The 21110-nt window shown below is 46.6% G+C and overlaps 1 protein-coding gene across 1 annotated transcript in view; it reads right to left on the bottom strand.

The window, feature by feature from the left end:
* Positions 1-21110, bottom strand: part of LOC144159600 (cytochrome P450 4V2-like) — a 42390-nt gene that overhangs the window by 15942 nt on the left and 5338 nt on the right. Inside the window, exons 2-3 of the mRNA XM_077691189.1 lie at positions 17729-17814; positions 3955-4148 (exon numbers count right to left, since the gene is read on the bottom strand). Of these exons, the coding sequence (XP_077547315.1) occupies positions 3955-4148; positions 17729-17814 (280 nt within the window). The remainder of the gene's footprint in view (positions 1-3954; positions 4149-17728; positions 17815-21110) is intronic.

Below are 21110 nucleotides of genomic sequence, written 5' to 3'. Positions count from 1 at the left end.
GCTGCTGCTGGAAATAAAGTTATAGCGGGGAACACTGAAGCTGCCTGCGATTTCAAGTGTCTTGATCTTCATAATTCTAAGCGTTAGGGGCTAAGCAGAAGCACAAAAAAATGTGCAACAGCTGACCAGGGTATGCGGCATGCCATTAAAGAATCACTGCGCCGAAATTCACTAACGTGGTGTTGACGGATTGTTTTTATTGGATTGAGTTGGATTTTGCGGGTACTTAGTGTCCGTTGCGCATGGGAATGCTGCTGGCCGCTTTAAAGCCTATTTCGGTTTTGAGCCCGATTGTAACGCGCACACAAATATTAAGCTACCTTTTAGCAAGAGAGGGTGCTCGTTGGAATCGTGAAAATACGGTAGCCCCTTTTCCGGGAACCCTGCCGCTCCCCTCACCTCGATTCTTTGGACGGGGTTCATATAAACTCGGACGCGTCGAGGTAAGCTGAACCCGCCACTCAACTCACCCCGCCCCCATCGCGTCCCTGTACACGGGGCTATATATACTTTTTATTTCCACTCATGACAGCTCTGGCTTATGGCCGAGTGGTCTAGAGCATTGGGTATTTTGTCTCGCAATTCGCAAGTTCGAATCACTGATAGCGCATGTTTTCTTAGGTTGATTTCTTTGTTTTGGGGAAATGTTTTATATGCTAAATTCACCATTTTTGCGCTGTAACTTTCATTCCTCCACTTGCGACTTCGCAGAACGCGTGCGGACTGACATTGACGCGCTTGCGAGTTCTCGTTGGCGTGGTGTTGCCATAGGCACCGACTGCCTGCGGGCACCGTCTCGAATCACCCGGCCCTGGTGCGAACATGCCTCTTAAGATACAGGCACGAGCCAGACAGTCGCCAAAGTTGTGGGGAAAGCGCATCGCATTTGAACGTCCCCCCTCCAGTGATCCGCTCCGCTCCGTGGAGGGCGCTCATCCACTGCGTTCGCCTCGGCTATAGTGATCCTTACGATTCCAAGCCGTGCTGGCGGCTCATCGGACGCATTTTACAGCCGAAAATATGGCAGAAGCTCGGAATGCCGATTAATGAGATACGGAGAACGCCCAGCCAATGATAACGTCGGATGCCAAGCATGTTGCTTCACAGAACCGAAACCGAAACTGGCTTGAATTCTAATCTTGGACATCGTCATATATCACAGTAGCACCCCGTATGGGCGTCACTGAATTAGTAGGTGCGGCCGCCGTAGACCGTCACATGGTAGTTTTTGTTGTTTCAGGCTTGATAAAATAAATAACGCCTTATCGACGGATAAACGATGAAAAATGTTTATTGAGCCAGTCTACGCAATGCAAGCAAAAACAGGAGTTTGGCAAATTCACTACAGTCTCCCTTTAATGCCGTCGCTCTCGGTAAGCTGAGCGTAAATGTTTTAGAGGGAAAGCTCTGCTGTGCCTTGTGTCGCAAGGTCATTCCTCACGTCGCAATGACCTTGAGCCACCACCGGAGCTGCCGTGGTAGCTGCTCTCGCTCAACGCCGCCTGTATTGCATTGCCTGGAAGTCACTCGCTTTCCAAAGGGAGCCGTACGGACGCCTGTGGCGTGTGCGCTGGCGTGTGCCACACCACGGACGAGCCGAGAAACTAGGCGTCTTAGAGGCACTAAATGCGGAGAACGACCGCTTTCGGGAGGGTTGGACAAACCCTTTAAATAGTTTCCCGCCACGAGGACGGGTGTCGTGAAATTGTCGTACTCGGGCGATGAAAGCGTATCACAGTTACCGTAGTCTAGGCGAGCTGCCGTCGTCGCGTTGTTGCCCCCGCAAAGGTAGGCGCCGTGAAAAATAGACTTTAACGACGCCTGCCTTCGCGTAGGGTCGACCCAAAGCCAGGACGCGAGGCGATACGCTATCAGCGGGCGGGAACGGCAGGTAACTTGGCGGAGCACTGCAGCTCCGCGCAGCTCGTATAATTTAAAACTACCTCAATATTGTATATTGGAATGCGAATATTGGAATTGTATAGTTCCAAACAACCCCAATAAAAAATAAAAACTAGCCCCTACAAGAACGATTGCGCCTCCAAATATTGAAAAATAACACAAAATAGCTGCCATAATTCGCGGAGTGTGAAAAAGAAAAAAAAAAAAACGTCGACAGCGCTGAGTAGCGGTAAAGGGGAGAAATCACGACGCGAGCCAGAGCACTGGCCAACTTCAGTAGCATCCCGCATCGCCTTCTGCAAAGCAAGGTTTCTTGTCCTACATCATACCGGCGTTCGGTACAATACGTTTCGTTATATTTTCCAGCGTTACGACCGACCATTATCGCGCGTCGCTACAGTGACCCAGTGACACTGCTCTGTGCACACCTGGCATACACTTGTCTCGGCCGTATAATCTCTCGAACCACCTTACTGTATTTTTGGTGGCGCCAGCCATAGCGGATGAATGTTGCAAATATGTATTGACGTCTAGGTTGATAATTCATAATTTCCTTATTTTCCATCAGTTTATGTGAGCGAGGCAAGCAAAAAAAGCTGTGCAAACAGCTTGACTAGCTCCGGCCCCCCCCCCCCCCCTTGTGCTTATGCTCCCCCACCTGTGCCACCTGGAATAACGCCTGATCTCACGTTAAGCCGCGGAAGAGCATTCAGCCTTTTATAAAACATTAAAAGAAAAAATGGCATGCGATTTTCTTTTCTGCAGCGATACGCGGAAGTAGTAGTGTGCTGTAAACTAGTGTAGCGTGTAATAGCCAACCGTATTGTACGTTTCTTTAGTTCTTTTAACTCTTTCGTTGAGTACTGACATGCCTTTCGAAAAAAAATGTTTGCCCCAGTCTGAAAACTGATTTCAGTTATAAACGAATTTCTCGCAGCTATAGATAACGTACAACAAGTTGACGGTCTTTGTTCTTGAACTCATCAAAGGCAGTCGACCATGGGATACACGTGTTTTTTCTAGAGAAATCAAATAACTGGGATTTCCCCCAAACTTGTAGAGTGTGTAAGAACCTATTTGCTTAACTGTTCGCGGTTCGTGCATTGCAATGCGACTCGGTCCGACAGTCCGTCCGCGGTGGCCGGAGGAAACCAGGTTTCTTCACTGGAGACATTGTTGTTTTTAATACAATCGCGAATTGTACTGCCGAAGATATTTCTACAACTGTAGCGGTTGAGCTATTTGCAGATGATTGCGTTCCTTGTTTTTGTAAAAACTTTTACTCCTCGAAAACGTCACTGAACGATAACCTTTGTAATCGCCCGAACAGGTGTGACCTAAACAGTGTTATCATTTATTTCTCTGAAACGACTTCCATAAAAAGAAACACAGAAGAAAAGTACACTATTTTTATACATATCAAAGTGGAACCCAAACCATTATTAAGGTTTCCTAGGTCAAATACTTAGTTTTAACCATAACCACTACATTAACTTTGATGATGATTTGAATAATATTTCCAAGAATGTTTTTCGGAAGCTCCGCTCTTGCGCAGAAAACTCAAATAGTCGTCAGAAATTATAAATATGGAAACGTGCTGTAAATTAATGTGACTATTAGTGGAGTATGACTGCAATTTATGTAATTCCGAACACGTAAAGGCAGTTTCGAAATTGGAGCGAGCGCGATGACTAGCGGTTGGGATAATTATTTTGGGTTCTCGCTGGCTATTATTTGTCATGAACATGTAAAGCAGCTGAAAATAGAGCCACTTTACTTGCCAGAGGTGTTTTTACTAGGATATCCCAAAATAAACGGCTTGCGCAGTTACATGCACTTTCGCCTGACTGTAGCACGACTGACTACACGACTGACTGTAGTAGTGTTGTTTCTTTTGAGAATTTGTTTTCTGTCCACATGATGTAACCCTATCCTGTTTGGCAGCTTAATAAATAAATAAATAAATAAATAAATAAATAAATAAATAAATAAATAAATAAATAAATGAACGTAAACTCGGAGAGATCTCGGGCAAAACACAAGAACACGTACCACAAATGACGTCGAGTGTGCAACGGGCCACCAACGGGACTATGTCCACGCCGCCCGGTTTTCCCACGTGTTCCTCAAGAATGTTCTTGAAGACGACGGAGTGCTCGTTCATGATGGGCAAGAAGTCCTCGAGAATGCGGAAGTGGAACGCCGGCGTCAGCATCCTCCGGCGCGCCTTCCACTTTGCGCCCGAGCTGCGTCGCGCGGGAGAAAGACGCTGCCTGAGAGCCACGCTGCTATCAACGCGCAAAATACCCCTTGCACCTTATGCTCAAGTCTGATTCCTACAACCTGCCTGCTACGCGCAATACTGGCGCACATGCCAGGACGCCGATGTGCTACTCTTCCGGTGTTGCTGGCTCGATTCTCGTTTGCGTAGCCTGTGTGCCCGAAACGAGCGAGGCATTGAACGGCCGTGCTTAGATTTTGCCGCATGACAAGCAGCCAGAAGTGGTCTGCATTAGCTCAGAGCCCTTCACTTTGGACCGATATTAGCTCAGGTGAACCTTTAACGTATCGAACCCCAGTATCAACTCGAACCAACTGTTGAACCAGGAGGGAAAAAGGTTGCTGTGGGAAAGCGATGGTCCCGGTAACACACAACGGATTCTGCTAAGATTGTTTCCGTTGAAATGCACTGAGTGGTACTGATTTGGAAAACTTTGCGCATTGGCTGCGCTGCACCGTACCTGGTCCACCCAAAATTGATTCAAACGGGCAAAGTAAGCCGTTAACAAAGCTTAGCATGCGATATGACTCGAACAATGTGGCCGGTGATGTGCCATCACGCGTTGCAAGCATGCTCTTCTGCATGACTTCATGTCACAGCGCCCATCCCACCTTTAAGGGCGAAACCATAAGCGCCCTATTCTTGGCAAAATCGTCATTGCTTCAGGTGTTGTTTCCCGGTGCAGAAAATGGCCGCCGCTGCAAAGAGTCAATAAAAAAACATGAATTCGTAGGAGATTTGTGTCCGCGTCTGAAGTGTACGAGCCTACTGTGTTAGCACCGGTAGCGCAATGCGTACCACGTGACACGTGAACGTGACGGCACGTGAGTTGGACAGGTGTGCCCCAGCCGCACACAACCCTGTTTCCTCGGAAGGTGTGGCGTGAGATGTCACCAAACTGTTTGCTGAAGTATTAGGTGTCAAAAAAAAACTAAGGCACGAAAAGGTAGAAAGAGATGCAAAGAAAATGTAGCAGTATAGAAACCCTTACAAGAAATTAGCACCAGAAGACAAACAAACGACAGCTAAGAAAGAGACGCCAATACTACGTTGTGGTAAAGAAGTCTGTAAGGAGCACCGCCAGGCTTTCGCCTTCACAGAACCAGAGTCTTTCAATGCTTTTCTGGTCACGAAAGTTCTCCGTAGCGCTATGGGAGAGCTTCATATGGCGACCAACGCTCCCGCGCGGTGGCGCTACGAGTCTGGTCAAGGCGGCTTGGACGGCGGCGGCCGTATTTGCCGTGCGTTGGAGCGCGAGCTTGCTGGTGTTTGTTGTGTGATATAGCTTTCTAAACTCATCACGATGGGCAAACTATGTGAACTACCATGCCTCTGATGTGCTGTGTACCTGGTTGCTGCTCTGGCTATCGGAATACAACGGAAAAGGCTTCGTTGTTCTGCCTCCCAAGCGACCGCGAACAACCCGACAGGTGGAAGCGAGCGTTTCCACGACAGGAGACGGACGCTTTCAGCTTCGAGTGGAAGGCCGTTCGTGTGTTCGGGAAACATTTCGACCCCACGGACATTACTTGAGCCGATGAGTTCAAAATAAGTGGACAACCTGTGCTTCTGCAGCGAGAAGCTCAAGCTCCGCGTTGCCCCGGATATTTGAAAACCTGCCGGCGTATCTTACGAAGCCCAAGCCACGATCGCGCTCACAACGAGAAAATCCGTCTGCTAAACGTCGTCGCGTTTCGTCGCCACACAAAGATCGGACTGCGGCTACTGTGATTTTGGTTATCCAACCAGATATTTTGAATTTGGAAAGCGGAGCATGGCTATCTTTGCCTGCATATATTTTTTTTTACTTGCCCTCCGCGCTTGCCCAGGGGCTAAGGCGTTGTGCTGATAAGCCCAAGGACGCGGGTTCCCAGCCGCTTTTCTAATGGAGGCGAAAAGAGAAAACGCTTGTGTGTTCGAGATTTCGGCGCAAGTTAAAGATACCTGAGTGGTTAAAATTAATCCGGAGCGCTACACTACGGCTCGCGCCCCATTGCCTGTGTAGCGTCGGCACGTTAAACATCATAATCAATCAATCAATGTTTTTTAACTTGCCGTTTGGGTGGGAGGGGTGTGACAGGCACTGAGCGGGCGAGTTTTTATCTGTTGATACCCTATGCCTATGAGAACAGCCGAGAAAGTAGCTCAAAACTGTAGCATTTACTCCTACCCTGGCCCCTCCGCGCGCCCATTATTCTGCTTCCATTTCGTGAGCGTTTTTTTCCCTGCTGTCCACGCTAACTTTCCGAATCTCGATTATAGTTTTACATTATTAGCGCGCTATAAAATAGCGCAAACACAGCGCTAATCCAACGTGCTGTACGTTTGCACACCTATTTGCTCAGCGTAGCATGTCGCGCCCAGGGCTGAATACAGATTTATTTCTGGCGCTAGTTCACTCAAATCATGCAGGCGGCTGCAAAGGCTAGTCAAAAATTTAAAACGCCAGATGTCCGCCTTTTCGCAGCGAGGACGTAGCGGTGCTTGCCGGAATGAACGAACACTGCAACATATGCGCCTCAGTAACACCCGTGGTCTTTCCTCAGTTTCACAGCTGAGCTACGGCACAACAAATGACTCAAAAACAACAACTGACTGACTCAAAAACTGACTCAAAAACTTCGCTCGCATTTTTACTGGTGGAAATGAAGAGCAGATGAAAGTAGGCGCGTGCCGACGGAGAAACAGCCGGCCAGCAAGCGTCGTCGACCGCCGGCGAAGCCTTCACGTTAACAGGGGCGATCCTAGCGGCAGCTTTTGTCCCTGAATGAAACTTCGGCCGGAGTTTCGTGACCAGAAAAGCATTGAAGGACTCTGACAGAACGTAGGGAGATTTACGTGTCCTGATAAAATTTTAGCCAAATCGTATGTCACGCCTTTCTTTGTTCTTTACAAGATTTCCTGCCTTCCGCTCACCGTTTTAGGTGCATTGCGGAAAAGCAGACCAGCAGATGTTTTTTTTTTTTTTTCGCGCACGCGCGAAATGGCCACGTCCAAGTGATTTTTATTGCAAAGTAGAGTTTTCACTTCGGTTTAATTTTTGCGCCACCAAATGACGAATATTCCGCCATTTGAAGAGGTCATGGCGATAAAATTTAACCGTGATATCTCGTAGACCATGACAGCTAAAACCGCATTTTGAGTTGCAAATAATTAGGCTAGAGGCTTTAGTATTTATAACGTTTACAGGAGCCAAAATTGATCATTTAAGCCGCGTCGTATGCGTGCCATAATTTTTTTTAGAATCCCACGTAGGGACCAAAGCACGTCGACACAGGAAAAAAAAACGACCTTTTCACAAACCTTCTGTTGAGGTTTAAAGAAATATAATGGCTGATATTACTGAAATAAAGGCTACACATTTGGTGGACGAGATTGCTCATTTCCCAACTAATCAAAATAATTGAAGGCAAAATGAAACCTAATTTCTCGCGAATTTCGCGTGTATTTTAAATGCATGGTATGTCACCACAAACGGGAAAACAATAACCATCAACGATTGGCCTGTAACAACCGAGTATTGCCTATTGGGTGCCCAGGGAGGCGGTAGCGGAGGGGGGTGGAGGGAGAGGCCTAAAGGTAAACGAAGAGAGCATACACAAGTTCGCTTCGTTCGCAAAATGACCATGTCGTAGTAACAGATGTGTCACTTCGCTGAAAATTCATTTTTATGCACCGTGAAAATTCGTAAAGCGAAGATGGTATGCTACCGTTGGTTCCTTCTCTCCTTCGTCCAGTAATCTTACACAGACCAGACTGCGCAGGCTGGCTGGCTACATTAAAAGCATTTGCAAATTACAGCCCATTTTATGCTAGCAAAATTTACTAATTAACTCCATTGCGGTTGAACGGCAAAGCCCACTGCTTTTCAATTATGAGACGATTGATAAATGGCCAGAGGCGAAATCTGTACTAAATTAAGCCAGCCGATTTGAGGATAGTACAATGTCATGATGATTTAGATGAACAGAGTTATACGCAGCGCCATGCCAAAGTGACTCTCGCAATAGCGCGCCAACATCCCGTGTCGTGGCTCATCTAAAATGTTACCGTAGTGTGTGGTAACTGCGGCCCGCCGCCCTACACGAAGTACGATTTCGAAACATCTGCGTAGACCTGGCCCAATTTTGTCCTGAAATTCATCTTGATAGAAAAGCACTCAAAAACGTTGACGAAGAAAGAAGCAGACAACACGGCGCTGGCTCTTTCTTCGTCCATGTTTTTTGGGCGCTTTTTGCATCAAGATGAATCGATACCAACTAGTCCACTTTCCGTTCTACAGTCCTCAGGTACAGTTTCATCTTAAAAAAAAAAAACAACTGCCAAAATGTTTGGGAAGGTGCACCAATGGCACCTACTAGGTTTTGCTGACTTGAATCAGTGGTGTAGGACTACTACCGGTTCCTGTTGTTGCGAACCTTGGGACGTGTAAACGGCATTCTCAGTAGCTGTTCTCCGCTTACACCTCAACATTTAAGTATTCTAAGAGACACTTACGACTAGTTCATTCACGCGGGCTATGAGCGATAGCCTGATATGTTGATTTCACCCTATAAATACGTCCATATTAATCAGCCATGAGCTTCTCACTACAGCCGTCATCTTCCTGGGCCGATTCCCTCGACTGGGTATGTGATATTGTAGGTAGGTATATTGCCTTGCAAAAAATATGCACACAAGCGGTGATAAGAAAACACGTACAAGCGCTTCTAACAGCTGAGAGGGGGGAGGGAATAAACATTTAAAAGAACAACTGAAAGCTTAATAAAAAAGGACTTGTTTTTTGGATGTTCTTGGGTCGTTGCGTGCAGCGATGTGGGGTGTTAAGAAGAACGTTTTTTTTTCGATTAAAATATCAGTTTTTAGGGGGCTTTTCCGCGTTTCCTTTCTTGCCCCCGTTTGTGTGCGTTTTTTCTTTGCAAGACGGCTCGCCGTTATGCCTTAGACAGAGTCCGTCAATGCTTTAGGTATGTTGATGCCACAGCCAAATATAAATCCCTAATTATGAAGAAAAAGCTGTTATAAAATAAAACAACTGAATGGCTTATTCACCAGGAGTGGCAACAGCGTTTCCTGTCGGCAAGAATGAAAGACTATTTATTTCAAAAGAAGCCGAGTTGTACATTGTCTTCGTGGTCTTTGTAAAACCTAAAACATTATCAGATTTTTTTTGGCACCTTAACCACTCGAAATAGTCAGGGCACCTCAAAAAGAACTACGTTCAAATAACTACACTCCGGTGCTCAGGCGCTACCGCTTCAGGAAACGTAGAAAGCTTTTGCGCGGGCTAAGTCGTATACTTGAACGTAACCAGTTTACTGGTGTGTTTTCCAGTAGTGACTACATACTATGCTGCTACATATCGATGCTGAGTATACGTGCCCTCATCCAACGTGTGAGCTACTACAAGAACACATTTTATTGCATAAGCAATAAAAACTGTAGTAGTACTCGTTGACACGGTAGGTCAAAACTTGGTTTTCGACCTCGGTAGGTCGAAAACCTGTTATTCTGAGTAAGCAAGAAATTGCACACAAAATAGCTGATGGCTGAAAGGACCTAAAGGTAAAGCAATCAGCTGAAACGAAAATTGTTTACACTGGGGTTTGAAGGCGATTCGAACCCAGTGCGTGGGGAAGGCAAGACGAGCAAACATCCCCAACACCATCCGAGCCCGATGGCTCTAGCGGACTGAAGGGGGGCCGAGGCAAAGCGTTGTGACTTTCTACTTAAAAATGTCTGCAAGAGACAAGCACTGAGGCTTACTCGAGTAATATGAGCAGTTTATTTACAGGCGTATCGATGAGGCGAGTAGGAAAGTACGTTCCCTTAAATATCCTCTTTGATCCCGGCCGCGGCGGCCGGCGGCCCGGAGCCCTCCACTACGGCGCACCTCATCGCCTCCTTTGCGTCGGCGCGTTAAACCCCGCAATCAGTCAATCAATCAAACCTCCTCTTTGCTTGGCGATGAGTATGGGGTAGTCATGGTAACAAAGAGAAGAAAAATACGGGGAAGGAAAGTCATGATGATGATGTAATCATAGTTAATGTTTGTGCATTTACTACATCCTAAGGAGTGCTTGGGTGTCCTCGTAATTTTATGTCGCTGCGAACGCGCACTTCAGCGAGTGAAGCAAAACTGATCGCTGTCCGTTTGTACAATTGTATTCATGCCTTGATCGACACTTCGCACACTGCTTTCGCGCAACTCAGGGCACTCAGGGTCGTATGCGGTGGCATCGCGTATACAAAGTAGTTTAGCAGTTATAACCCTGCCATTTTTATACTTGATTACATGTGCGTATTTACCCACCACACTTACGAGAACTGGTGTAGCGTTCCCAAAAGTCACTAGCTGATTAAAATTAAAATTCTAACATGATCGCAACTCCGCTTGCATCACCTCACCCTGCAGTTTGCACAAAAATACAGCTTTTAATACAAATCATTCAGACACTTAGCACCACTTATGTGTTGTAATCTCAAAGCATTACATTTTATTTCTAGCTGTCATCACCTGTGTTTAATGATAGGCCTGTCGTGACTACGCAATTTTCTGTTGCGACAATGCCTTCGCCATAAAAGAGTTATACGTCTTGCGTGCAATTTTAGCGTCGTTCGAGCGTCAGCGGTGTGGTCTAGGGGTTGTTTTAGCCCCAGCAAGTGCCTGCCACTTTCCTTGCACTGCGGCATTTGTGTGCTCACCGTGCACCTTCTTGCGAGGCGTACTTCCTTGGGCGACAATGTTCCTCCCCTGCCACTGAGTCCATTACAGCAAGGACAGCAGCGATTACTGCATAGGCGTAAAAAAGTTCAGCGTGCTGGGAAGCGAGTCCAGCGGTGCGATTGTTGGTCGGTTGGTTGGTTGCCTCCCACTATGGCACATACCCACGCGGGGGATTGGCCAAGAAGTTTTGTGCCTAATGAGGATGTGACCTATATTATTTTAGATCCCAAAATTTAGAAAAGGAAATACCCAACAGAATTTTTTAAATATGTATAATATGAAAGTAGATTCATGAAGAAAAAATGAGCTAAGTGTGAATGTTTAGCTGGCTAGCAGGAAAACCGGCCTGTCGCCGCAACATAAGAATGGAGGGCAGACACAACATCCCTGTGGCAGACTCCTAGGTGCTCTCATCACCATCGTCACGTCCTCTTTCTCATTCCCACACTTTCTTCTTTCTCTTGCTATCACGGAGAGGCTTAGCCAACTGTCCTTGTTTGCGCTACGCATACGATATTAGCGTAAACGGGCTTTGTTATTCTGTAATGAGCACACCCAAACTGCTCGTGCGGGCCTAGGGTGCTACAAATTATCTCCTCTGATTAGCGTCATCGCGCTCCTCTATCAGTTGGTGACTTTTTTTAATATTTTGTTTTCTTATTATTGCCATTGGGAGCACTACATATAATGATTTCTACATCTGTAATTAGAATGCTTAAGTTCATTCTGTGGACATCCATACGTGTTTACAACATACGCTTCAAAGTAGAAGGCGACAACGCGTTCAATTAATCCATGTTTAATTAGCTAGCGCCAAGGATTGACTGTAGTGTAGGGGATGCGTGTTGGTCTCTCTATAGGGCATGGTTGGAATTCCATGCTAATTGCCCAAATTTCTTATCCTTAATTTTATTCTCTTTACGCCGTCATCCATTATGGGAACAATCGCTCTGTCACGCTCACGCCGGACGCTGGATTTTTGTGTAGGGTGGCGTTTAATGGTATCGTGTGCAGCCTCATGGAGCTACATTTTAAATGTTTCCCCAAAGCCGTACGTGCTTCGGGCGATGGCTTGACATTGCTGGAAATAAAGGAGGAGCCAGCGCAATGCTGATTTAAGTTCAATTTTTTTAAGAGTGCAACTCTGTTATGGGGCGTGGCGTGGGAAAAGAACTCCCGATTAGTTCTGGTTGATTGGGCGGTTTTGACGCGGTCCAGACATCCTTACTCTTTCGTCGTTTTGTGCGTCCTTCGTACAAAATACAGCACTGTAAACTAGCAAGTTATTGAAGCCAGGTTCTCATAAACAGGAAGAGAGGGCCTTGGACAACAGGCCACCACGACACTTAAACGAAACTATTATAGAGTACCGTAAAGGCACCATTGACACATCTCAACCCATGAATAAAATTTTTGAACTACTTTTTTATAAATTGCGAATAAACGTGTAAACCCGTTATGCTATGTGGCCAAAAAATAATGGAGCCATATATTACGTTTCGGTGCCCAGTAGGCAAACTTGAAACTCGCTCAAAATATTGTTTTTTTTGTTTTCTATACTCCCCAAATTACAGTCAAACTTTGTGGTCCTATGCGCTTGCAACAAAGTATCTAGATTATATTAGCCACCGGCCTTGAGTTGGGACAAGTGACCACGAATAAATTATTTATTCGTCATCATTCTGCATAAACGCGTAGAGCCATTAGACGACATGGACACAGAAGGAGACACAGAAGATGGCACTGGGTCTTCTGTTCATGCCATTTTGTGGCTTTGCCCAAGAATGAATGACCAGCTCGCCCAAGCTTTTACCTACAAGTAAGTAGCCTGTATCGACAAAGGAGGGGTGGAAGGATTTTTCATGCGCAAACTGGCGACATTACCTACCGTCCTCAAGTACAAGTATTTGATAATCACTTCAAGAAAAGGTGCCAAAAAATGCAAAACACTGTTTTCTAAAATCTGGAGGAAGCATCTGCTACGCTCAGCCATCCATGAAGTACTTTGAAGCTACAGCTTTGTCGATGTTATAGCTTTCACAGTGCTCCCTTACTTCAAGGAATCATAGAGGTCCTTGCGTTGGCATGGTTTCAGGGTCATTTTAACCACTCGTTCGAGATTAACGTTCATCCCTTTATTTAGATTCCTCACAACTATTCGTGGCTTCACGAACGTGCTTTTTGGCACCTCCGCTGCAGTCAAGAATTTGCGACGAACGTAAAAACAACAGCCCCAAACCACGCGCGTAGCCAGGATTTTCGTTCAGAGGGAGGGGGGGGGCTAAGGTTGTTCCCAACCCCTACCCCCCCCCCCCCAACCCCCACCCCCGGGAAGCAAAAAAAGCGCGGTAGTTTGCAAGCGCCCTAAAGGCTATGAATATAAAAGACATGTTTCGTTCATTAAAAAGATTGCCTTGTCCCGATAACAATTATACCAGTTTTATGACAATTCAAAGGAATAATTGATATATTAAATTAAACATTTGAAGCAGTGGCGAATCCCCGCCCACTTCCTGGCGGTGATTTCACTATGACATCATAGGATCTTGTTTGTACGATTGGCGCCCAACGACCTAAGTCACCGCCAAGGAACATGATTGCGCGATTGTAGAGGGACCTCTATTGATCTTATACTTTGAATTCTAATGCGCAGTTAACACACTCATAACTACGTTTTAGTGCTAGCCTTTGTATATATCACTTCTGCCGATATTACGTCTCTGCAGCTCAAAACTTGAAACTTTTTTACATTTGTTGCATTATTTCGGTTGAAAAAACCTCTGTGAATGGAACGGAGCTGAGTGAGTTACGAAGGCTAGTTCTATCAAATTGAACAAGGTTTTATTTTGTCTTCATATGGGCTCTTTAAGGTCTCTCTCATGATATTGGTGTTGATTATGATTGTATTTGTGCCAGGTGAAGTTGTAACCTGGGCAAAAATCTGCAGACCGCGTGGTACAAATCTGTGCCCGTGTTTCGGGACGTACATTGCACGAACGGGAACCTTGTGCGGGCATTGCATTAAACGACTATAGTTTCATGTCATTACTTGCTTTATTTCAACGTGTGGAGTATGATTAGATTGACATCTGCAATAAAATAACGTAGGCGGCAAGAATGGGATTTCTTCATTTTGTTGTTCTTGTCCAAAATGCAAAAAAAGAAAATGTTTTGAATATAAGCATTCAACGCCCGTACAGTAGGTTCCAGTGTAAGCCCAATGGAGCTCATTCTGTGCAGTATACATCGAATCTATGCACTTCCGTTTGTGTAGCGCAGGTCTTATCTTAAAAAAAAAAAACGAGAGGCTACGAATTATGCATAGAAGAAGCGTTATTTCACTAGCAATAATTTCAATAAATATCAACCCTAAACACACAGACATCACGCGCAAGAACAGCTCTGTTAAGGGCGAAAATTACACGAACATGGCTGGATTAGCCCACACGCAAAGCGGAATAATTCAGCCATCTGTACTTGTTAAGTCATGCCAGTTTAAATTGGCGCTTCTGTTTTGAGTCTCAACGCAGTCCATCTCGTAGCTTCTATTAGGGCTCCGGGCGGACATGAGAAGCTTGTGCTTTGTAACATAGTGCATCTGGTTGACATTTCGGCACAGCCCAAATGTTGAGTCTGCTGTAATGAGCTCCCCCTTGTAACAGTGTTCTTAAAGTTGCATTATTCTCTGTCAAGTTTTCAATGCTTCAGGCATAAATGCCCTATAGTCTGCCTGAAGGCGTGCACTATCGAGTAACTTTTCTGGAGCGGCCACCCAATTTAGGTGTAGTTACCACTCCCAGATGAGGTAGAGGAAGTTACTACAAAGTTCACCATTCAATGCTGTATCGAGCTTTAAATTTAGCAAGGAAAAATAATAACGCAAAGACGGCGATGTCTAACCATACTCTTGCGGTTAGGCATGTTCTGTGCAAAGTGAGAAAAATATCGCTGTGTTAGGAATTTGTCGTGAGATCTGAGGAATGAGGTATAATGAGGTCCTACCATTTTGATTCCAAACTTAAACGAAAGGACATACTTTTTTAGCTGACGCGTGCGTTGCCATTTCTCAGCCGATTACACACTGCCGGTTGTAAAGCTAAACGATAAAAAAGTGTTTGCAATGCATGAGCATGGGTGGCTCTCGAATGTAGAGGGCGCACAGGAGTTTTGTAGTTTTCATTAGAGACGCGGGAAACAGAAATAATGTTGGCAATCTCCTTGGTCCACCAGAAAACGGACGATTGGGAAGTTGTACAGAGCCAGCATTACCTTCGGGAGTGGTGCGATGCTCGAAACAAGTCGGCATTTTGTTTCCTGGAGTGCACCAAAAAAACATGCGTATTGGATGGCCCCGCATACATAAACTCCAAGGACTACCATGCTTCAACATGAAGAGAACAGTAATGACACAGTTAACTAGGTATTCCCTTGGTTTACAGAGACCGTGATGTTCAAACTGAAGCATGGTTTCAGGCTGCGACATGCTAGATTGGCTAAAAATTGCAAAGTTGTTTACCGTGATAAGTCCTTGGTCATTTCGGTTACTTAAGAAATGCTGACGATTGCTCAAAATGTCCTTCATGCGACATTTTAGAATGTATACGTAGCAGTTGCGGATCCAGGCAGAATAGAGGGCCAATGGTCTGTAGCCCGTTTACTTAATTAGGAAATTCGGTTGTCATGCCCGGCCGATTGAGCCTTGAAAGAACGATACTTCTGCGCCCACAGAACTTCACAGAATGCCAGGAAGAGGTAAAGAAAAATTTTACCAGAAAGGCACGTTGCTTTCTTCGCCACCAAATTTCAAAATTGGGTGTAGCAGTGGATGAACACGTCGGTATGAAACGCGGTAACAAAAGTCCCAATAACGGGCACACCATGCGACGACGGCTACCTCACATGGAGTTGTGTGTCAGTAAAAGCAAACTATTAAAACCGCAGCCAGAACAAACATAATTTTCATTATTCATGTTCTGATACTAACGCTGTCCCGATACACTGAGTAACCTTCCCCAACTTCGTGCATAATAAAATATTTAGGCGTTTACACGGGTTTAATTTACGTTTTCCCTCATTAAAAGTCACCTATCCGCTCCACCATAGGCGCTTTCAACGACCCATTCAAACGCAAATACTGCATTAGAAATAAAACCAGATAGAAATTTTTTAGCTCGAAGACACAACGTACTGTGACATCGTGTAAATATTTGGGCGTGATTATTTAAATATCAAAGAATTCATAATTGATCTATACCGCACAACTTAACGCACAATGCAACTTCCATCGTCAAAAGACATCAGTGATCATGCTAGAATTAATCAGTGGAAGGAAATGACTCACAATTCGAGGCCTCTTTGGGTGTTGGCACGTGGAACATGAGCTTCTCAAAGCCGGCGGCGCTTCTATCCTTGCAGCATATTGCCGTTGTGCTTCAGGCCCCTGAATATATGCTCCTGTGGGCAGCCGCCGTCCAGGGAAAAAGCGGCCGTGGACGCAATGGAGAGGCTTTAGTTGTGATCTAGGTGAAATTTGGCCATCGGGTCTTTGTTACTGTCGCGACGCCGTTTGCCCGTGGCAGGGCTGGTGACTGTCGTGCCTTCACGTTTAGGGGGGCAAAGTCTGGGACTGTCACGGCGAGCCGCAGCGCGCCTTTTTTTGCCGATCCGCTGTTCTCCAGTTTCCTAGGTTAGGAAAAAATACCTCCGAACAAATCTGCCCAATCGCGGGGGTTGAAAATGACTGTCTGAACATCGCCTTCGAAAGGAGACGCTCAGTGCACGCAATCTGAGCCCGTAGTCCACTCCAACAAAACCCTCTCGGGCTCGACATAAAAGTGAAAAAGGAAGAATGAAGAGGTGACGCGAGGAAGAGGGGCACACTTTGCTGTGCGCATCATTCACAAAGGCCCTCTGTCCACGCACGATGGCATCCAGCTAAACTGCACGTTTCACCCGGCCATTACGTAGTCCCATCGCATTCTTCACTTACCTTGCCCGAGTCTTGAATGTGTGCCCACGGCCACTTGATCTCACCCTTTTTAGGAGATGGAGCAGGCGTAATCAGCCACCGCCACTTGCGTTGTTCTGCTTAACATGCAAAGATCGTCTGTTCCCTTTCGGGCCTGTATCCTACCAGTCTTCACCCATCAATGGCCGGCGGTCCCTCTTTTCTTCCGCCGCGAGTTAGTGCACACCACTCCTTGCTTCCTCGGCCATACTGTGACGAGTCAATCTCCTCTGCTAAGAACGACTCAGCCGGCCAATTATTCTCTGTGTTGCCCCATGTCTCACACAAAGGGACACAACGCACGCCTTTGGCGTCCCGTGCGCTGAGCTTACCCGAAGGCGCCATCGCGTTTGGGGCGGCACCCCTTCGTTCGCAATCATCCCTCAGCGATTCACACCCCTCAGGCGCTTCGTTTTGTGTAAGCACCCATGCGTATGCGTAGGCATATTGAGTCATGATTGTTTCTAATAGAGGTCACAGGCGACGACGTACCAGGCATAACAGGCAGCACCGTGCCGGTCGGGAAATTTCGGGAGGGGGGGGGGGGGGGGGGAGTGTAGCCCGGTCAGCCCCCCCCCCCCCCCCCCCCTCCCAGGCTACGCCACTGCACCAAACCAAAAGAGGCATTTAGAAAGGAGTACGTAGGATATACCTGTGGCTAAAAACCCGCTTGCGTTAGCGACAGCGAAACTTTAACGGGGCAGTCTTGCGCGCAGGAGGCCAGCCGAAAGGACAATCAAAAATACCGCGCCTTACATGAATGACGGCATTCTCTGCAACAAGGAAGATTGTATGCGGAAAAATTGCCCACCTTGTGAGAAGCCCTGATCCTAGCCAAGGGTGAAGCCAGTTGTACTCGATGGATTTTTCTATCATGGTTGGGCTACTGAAGATTGCCTGAAAATGAATAAAACATAACAAAAACTAATGAAATTACGTAACCCCGCACGCACATGATTTCGTCATACTGACCTTGTGTCATTTGTGAAAACAGGGAACTCTATAGCTAACGAAACTTCTACTGGGCAAAATTCTTGGGTACACTGCATATCTGGGGGCGTATATTTTAGTGATCGGAAGACTTCACTTCCATTCAAATGAGGGCTCGTTGAATTGACAGAAATAAGTGTTGTTAGTCAAGCCAAGAATGCCAAGGAAAGCAAAGGGGAGAATGCGGTGGTCATTTATTATCGTTGGAACAGACGCAGATTTCTTGAGACAGAAAGAAAGTGGAACAAAAATGCCCGCCGGGTGGGATCCGATCCCACGAGGTCGTGGGTTCGGATCCCACCCGGCGGGCTTGTAGTAGCTTTCCCTTGCTCTTCGGCCCTAATTGGTTGACCAGCTCCATCGGTGCCTAATCCGTGTCTGCTGCGGTATTTTGGGGGGCCTTATCCTCTGTTTTTTTTTTTTTTTCACTTAAGCTTGTCCCTATCTACCACACACTCCGGCCTCCCCGTCCTGAAATCTCTGTGGTTCATCTCGACAAGGCGCAAAAATACACGGACGAACGACTGAGGTAACCACAACCAGGGCGCCACTCACAACTGAAGTTTATTTTGAAAAGACGGAACATGTATGCACACCACCGGCGCATGTTACACACTGCTACTATGAATTGCACCGCATGTTCTTATCTAGGTATGCTACTTCTCACGGCGATAGTCCTAGGGACGGCTGGCTGACACATTTGTCGCCACGTTTTTTGATTACGTAGGCTTCGAGTATCTCCCTGGTTGTTTGACAAGCATGTTTATACAAGCACGTGGTAGCGCCAAACTTTGCCGTGCATTCACACTCATCTCAATGCGTTGTCAACTGTGATAGTTTGTCTTTGTTGTTGATGACTCGTTCATGTTCCTCGAGTCTTACATTTACGCATCTTCCCGTTTGTCCGACATAGCTCGCCCGACATGATATTCCGACATCGTAAACCACCCCTGTGGTGCATCTCACATGCTGGGACCGAGGTTTTCTGCCTCAGCCTTCGCTTGGCGTTGCGCCCTTTGTTTCCACTTTCTTTTTTATGGCTGCGCATATACCTCCCAGCTTCCTTGGGGCCTTAAACATCACCCTTACCCCATACCTAGCCGCCACATTCTTTAGCCCGTGTGAAAGTTTGTATGGATACGGATTCGACACGTGCGCTCGTTCCTTTTCTTTTTCGTGATCGGGGCTTGACGTTCCTGCGCCTGCTTTCACCCATCTGGCCGTTTTTTCGCAGGCTCGCGTGAGTACATGTTCTGGATAACCAGCTCCACTCAAACGCGCCATCTGCTCTGTGAGGGTGGTCATCATAGCGTGCGGCATGACTTGGCCACCGCTGTCTTTACACAGGCCAGCGGTATGCAATCTTTGATTACTTTTGAATGACCAGACTTCCAATTCAGCAAGGGCTTGGTGGTTCTAGGGTGGTACCTCCAGCACACATGATGCAGCTCAATCCGCAGCAGCACATCTAAGAATGGTAATTTTCCCTCCCTTGGGAGTTCAACGGTGAAGCGAAGGCCGTGGGATGCAATTCGTAGTAGCAATGTGCAACACGCGGCAGTGGTGTGTATATATGTTCTTTCTTTTCATAATAAACTTCAGTTGTGAGTTGCGCCCTGTTTGTGGGTACCTCAGTCGTTCGTCCGTGTATTTTTGCGCCTAGTGAAGATGAATCTACACCAACTCGCCCAGCTACCTGTTTTGATGCATCTCTGTGACTCTGCGGGTGCCGCTTCATCCCCCTTACAGAATTTCTCCGTCATAATTTCACGGAGGTATGCCAATGGCTGCCCTCCCCTGAGCATCTGCCCCACTTCGTTTTCTATTGTACCACCTTTTGTGGTTTCCGGGCGTTTCCCTAATGCCCGCACATGGTTCCAAAATTTTTTACGGCTAGTCTCTACCCTTTCCTCGTATTTGCTACACCCATCACTCGCTGTCACCCTTGATCTTCGCCTGCACCAACAGTTCCACTTCCACTTTTCCTTGCTTATATTGCTTCCATTTTACGTCCACCTGTTACCTCTGCCTCCCTGCCCCCTTGGCCTGACTGTTCTATCTTAACGCCTGTTAACGACCCTCTGTGGCATCCTTGATTTCTGCATTCCACCAGCTTCTTGGCGTTTCCTTTCCATTTCATTGATTTACCTTTCTGCGTTGACTATTTCTTTCTTCATAGTTTTGATGAGCCTGTCATACCCATATCTCTCCTGGATTTCTTTCTATGTCAGCTTCTATACTTGCGGCTATCGCCGCAATTTGTTTACTGCTTAACTTTGTGAACTGCCCCGCTCGGTCCGGTTTCGCGCCCCAGGTTTCCAAAATTTCAGCTGTATACGCTTGTGGTCACTGCCCAGACTGTGACCCCCTTCCTGATCTATGCCCACTCCATTCAACCAGCCATAAAGTTTCTCCGAAAGGAGGCAGTAGTCGATACTCGACTGTCTGTTACCACATTCCCAAGTTATTTGACCCTCGCATTTTTGTTCCCTATTTACTATAATCAGTTTCTGTTCCTCACACATATCTAGCATTAGATTTCCGTATGAAGCTGCTCGTAGAGGCGCGAGGACGCTTCGCTCCTTTGCAGGTAGAATCACCATGAAGCAATGGAACACACAGGAATTTTCGAATCACCGTCTCTATATTCAAGATCCCCTTCTTCAGCGCCGTCTTCCGTATGGGTTGTTTCGACCCCAGTGGACTTTACTTTGCGGACTGTGGTTGGGAGTGGCCTTCACGGAAGCCTACTCCTTCCTCGTCGAGATGGCCATTAGCGCCCACTGTGACGCTTGTGGGGCGGAAGAGACTATAGAGCATGTGCTGTGTCGCTGCCCCGAATACTCGTCGGAGAGGAGCGTGCTTTTCACCGCGCTCAGCCGATTAAATAATCGACCACTTATAGTAGAGACTATCCTAGGTCATCGATCGCTACCATCGCACAGAAGGCGACGAAAGTCCTTCAACGTTTCCTGAGCGAAACGAATTTGCTTGAACTACTGTAGTGCCTAAAACGGGACTAGACAGTGCGCCTTCCCACTACTATCTCTTCTTCTTCCCCAGCTCTCTCTTTTATACCTTGAACCCCACTCTCACAATGCAGGGTAGTAAACCGAGCTTTACACCTGGTTAACCTCCCGGCCTTTCCGCCCTTTATTTCTCCTCCTCCGTTGCAGTCTGTGTACGCGTCCAGATCTTCTATG

Source organism: Haemaphysalis longicornis, unplaced genomic scaffold (genome assembly GCF_048455015.1).
Source record: "Haemaphysalis longicornis isolate Haplotype H1 unplaced genomic scaffold, Haemaphysalis longicornis Haplotype H1 scaffold_1, whole genome shotgun sequence".
Taxonomy (NCBI): Eukaryota; Metazoa; Arthropoda; class Arachnida; order Ixodida; family Ixodidae; genus Haemaphysalis; species Haemaphysalis longicornis.
Note: the sequence above shows the minus strand (reverse complement) of the source record. Positions and strands in the feature narration are given on the sequence as shown.